General features: G+C 33.5%; 1 protein-coding gene across 1 annotated transcript; it reads right to left on the bottom strand.

The window, feature by feature from the left end:
* Positions 1-519: 519 nt before the first annotated feature.
* LOC148782517 (uncharacterized) lies at positions 520-2,507 on the bottom strand. The gene is made up of 4 exons (XM_088864646.1): positions 2,481-2,507; positions 1,847-1,903; positions 1,598-1,702; positions 520-1,474 (listed from the first exon to the last, which is right to left on the bottom strand). The coding sequence occupies exons 1-4, from the start codon at positions 2,505-2,507 to the stop codon at positions 758-760; spliced, it is 906 nt and encodes a 301-aa protein (XP_088720772.1). The 3' UTR covers positions 520-757.
* Between the last annotated feature and the right edge of the window lie 1,073 nt (positions 2,508-3,580).

Raw genomic sequence — 3,580 nt, 5'->3', positions numbered from 1 at the left:
CGATATTGGCATTGAAAATATCCATGATGGATCCAATATCAAACTCCAATGCCGACTATTAAATTTGAAGCATAAAAAGTGATACAGATCTTGTGGATCCATGAGCACTTATTTTTAGGGCAAAATGGATGATCTAGATAATGTGTTACAATATATACTATTTTTAGAGCTTGGAATCCGAATTTTTTCTCACAACAATAATTCAAGACTGAGATGATCGATTTGAAGGTTTTCTAATTCCAAAATTGCAACTTTCAATGGGGTTTGAGGTAAGGTGTTCCGTATTTTAATAGGGCTGCAGTCCTATCAAACCATTTTCCTTTTTTTATTCCGAGAGAGAATCGGCCCAATGAACCTCATTTGATTGGCGATTCCCATTCCACATCAAAAATAAGAGAATGTAAAGATTATAGATCCAAATTAACACAATTAAAAACGAAGAAAAAAGAAAACGTCTAAATGAAAACCACATGTAAGAAAAAAGAAAAGGTAAAAACTTCAATTTGTAACGGCCACATGTGCGAGTTAAAGTATTGCATATAATGGGATTATGCTTGTCCTTTATTAGAAATTGAAAATTGTAGCTGACATTAGATTTTTCATTCATCCAAAACATTGTCTGTCCTTGAGCGAGGCTTTGAATTGTAAATTTTTTCTTTCAAGAAGTATAGGTATTACCAAATCTTCCAAATATTTTATAATATTTTAAGTATGAATTTCTAATGTCTGACCAAACCTTCCTTTTCAAGGGATGTGGCTAAACTTCGTCGTTGATGGAATCAAGAGAGTCAAAATAATCAAATCTCATGTCCCATGGCTGATTTGTTTCTAAGCATGCAGTGTTACTGATATCATCCATCGCAGAAAGCTCCCTTGACAATGAGATTTTAACCCTGTCCTGCAATGGAACACGATCTTCCTCATCTATATCAGGATCACCATAATTTTTGCCATTCATATTCACTGCTTGCATAATGGCGCTCAAAGAGCCATCAGTCTCATTTTCCCCTTTCATCTTATCCACTGCTTGCACATTCGCCGCCTGACTCTTTGAAGGACTAGTTTGACTGTATTCAATATTCTCAGCCTTGATTTTGAAGGTCATACTTGGGAAAGAAGAGTTTGGCAGTTGATTACTTGCCATAACATCCATTTCTTTCTGTTTGGAAGAAGTAGAGGGAGCTTCAGGTAGAGATGGCTGAGGTGCCTCTTTAAAACAAGATGCTCTAGCTATTTCATTGTCAATATCACTAAAGCTACCAGTGTTTGGAATGCAGGCATCAACAGTCCCTGAACATCCTGTAATTACATCTCTTGGAAGACTACAATTTGGACCTCCATGGCAATCATCAATAATTCCCACAGCAACTGTGCCACTCTGACTTCCTTTTGATAATCGAGAACCTAAATGCTGCTTTCTCTTAACAGGGCCTTTCTTACGAATTTTGGAAGTGCGAGCATAAGCAGATGATGCCTGCAAATAACACAACTTTCATCACTTGAAAATATACAGCAGATCAACTATTAGAAATTTTATCCAATTAATGTTGAACACAAAAACAGTTCATTCTTACATAGTGCTCAAACTTATGAATACCTGAAGTGCAAGAACCGCATTCAATTGCCTAACGGGTTTTTTACTAGCATTCATGGAAGCACCATTATGGTTTAGAGATTCTTGGGCCAAGACATCTGATTCCGTCTAAAAATAGCATTGGAGCTATAAAGTAAGAACATATATTCTTTTTTGTTGTATAAAGTAAGGAAATATATACATGCAAAGCAAGAAAATAATAGGTCGGCCACTTCAAGAACAATCCTCAGGAAAAATAGAGTTCATCTGCACTGATTTCTTCGTAGTCTGACTTCTATTGGCAACAAGATCAGACTCATGGAAAGCATCCTGCAAATTCCCATGAAATAAATAATGCCACAATCCATTCTGAAGCTAAAGAAAATGATGCACCTACAAGATATTGTTGCTCAAGAAAAATGATAATATGTAGATCAGATATTGGTGGCACTAGCCTTGGAACTAGGATGGGGACACTGTCCAATAGCAATGGAGTTAGAGACACAAGGATATTCAGCATAACAAAATAATAGGTAAGCCACTTCAAGAACCTGCCTTAGGAAAATCAAAGTTCATCCGCAATGATTTCTTCGAACACAGAACGGACTTTTATTGAAAATATATTCAGACTTATGTAAAATATCCTGCTATTTCCCATGTTAAAAATCATTTTCGTGTCCATTTCAAAGCTAAAGGGAAATTGCATTTATCAAAGTGAAAAATAGGCACAAGACAAATTTTGGTTGCTCAAAAATAAAATGACAATATGTCATTATGGAGATCAGATGTTGGTTAGAGAAGCCGCACAACTAGGATAGGGCATCAATAAAATTGGAGTTGCAGCAGAAGTATGGGCATTCATAAAGGCAGCAGAAGAAAATGATATGTCAGCAACTTCAGAACAGACCTTAGGAAAAGTAGAGTTCATCTGCATTTTTTTCTTCCCAACACAAAACTGACTTTTATTAGCAAAGGACAATTAATTAAGCCTTTAACTAAAGAAAATCAAATCAAATATAAAGAGATTCAAGGACAATTTTGGTTGCTTAGGAAAAAATGACAATACACTACTATGGAGATCTGATGTTGGTTGCACAAGCAACAACTTGGAGGGGACACTACTCCAACAGTTAGATATCAATATGAATACCGAACTTCTCATAGGAAATGTTACCATCATATCCCCTTCTCCTCAAATAGCAATTACATTTAGTGCATAAACACAATTCCTAAGTATCTAGAGTCGAAGAAAGCATACCATTCATCAAAAAAAAATTGCAATAGCTATCTCAAGAAACTCTTATAAGATTGCAACCTTATATAAACTTTTTTCTTATTTAAATCATTATAATTAATTATTTTCATTACAATAATTATTAGTGTTATTAATTACTAAAAAAATGTGATTGATATAAATAATATTAATTATACTAACAACATAGCAATATTCTAATGAATATTATAACAATTGCGAAAATAAGAAGAATCCTAATTAAATATTATGAATATATTACAAGACTAAAATTTGTAATTAGATAATGATGATGATGATGATGCATATATATTGATTATAACAATAACAATTATATTAGGAATCCTGAACCTATGATGATGATGACAACAATAACAATTGTATAAATTAACTAGTTTATTCTAAGATTACTAAATATAATTATAATTATAATCTCAGTAATATTCTCTTCAGGTTATTTGATGTATCAAATTTTGTTTGTTATGTTTAAATAGCATGCAACATTTACTCATTTGGCTAAGGATATGTCTAATATGCTATAAAGAGAGACATAGTCATTTTCTCATTCACCATATTGTTTGCTATATTATTTACATAACCTTTTGACAGGACCCGCGAAACAGGTGCATCTTACTATGGTATATAGACACACACTTATGTGACAGATTTCCTGCAAAATTCAAGCTGTAACATGCAGATACAGTGCTTCTTAGATAAGAGAGATATTTTTCCAACATGTTGCTTTCAAATTGCTA

The sequence above is a fragment of the Amborella trichopoda genome, chromosome 4 (assembly GCF_054954075.1).
Source record: "Amborella trichopoda isolate Santa Cruz 75 chromosome 4, AtrichopodaSantaCruz75HAP2 v2.0, whole genome shotgun sequence".
NCBI lineage: Eukaryota > Viridiplantae > Streptophyta > Magnoliopsida > Amborellales > Amborellaceae > Amborella > Amborella trichopoda.
The sequence above is the reverse complement of the archived record's forward strand: the minus strand, read 5'-3'. Positions and strand labels throughout refer to the sequence as shown.

Bases quoted from the DNA above. Each gene is read 5' to 3' on its own strand.
- LOC148782517 (XM_088864646.1), bottom strand. From the start codon at position 2,507: ATGCAGATGAACTCTACTTTTCCTAAG. The intron at 1,703-1,846 runs GTGCAGATGAAC...TGCTATTTTTAG, and splicing joins GTCAGACTACGAAGAAATCA to ACGGAATCAGATGTCTTGGC. The intron at 1,475-1,597 runs GTATTCATAAGT...TGTTATTTGCAG, and splicing joins ATGCGGTTCTTGCACTTCAG to GCATCATCTGCTTATGCTCG.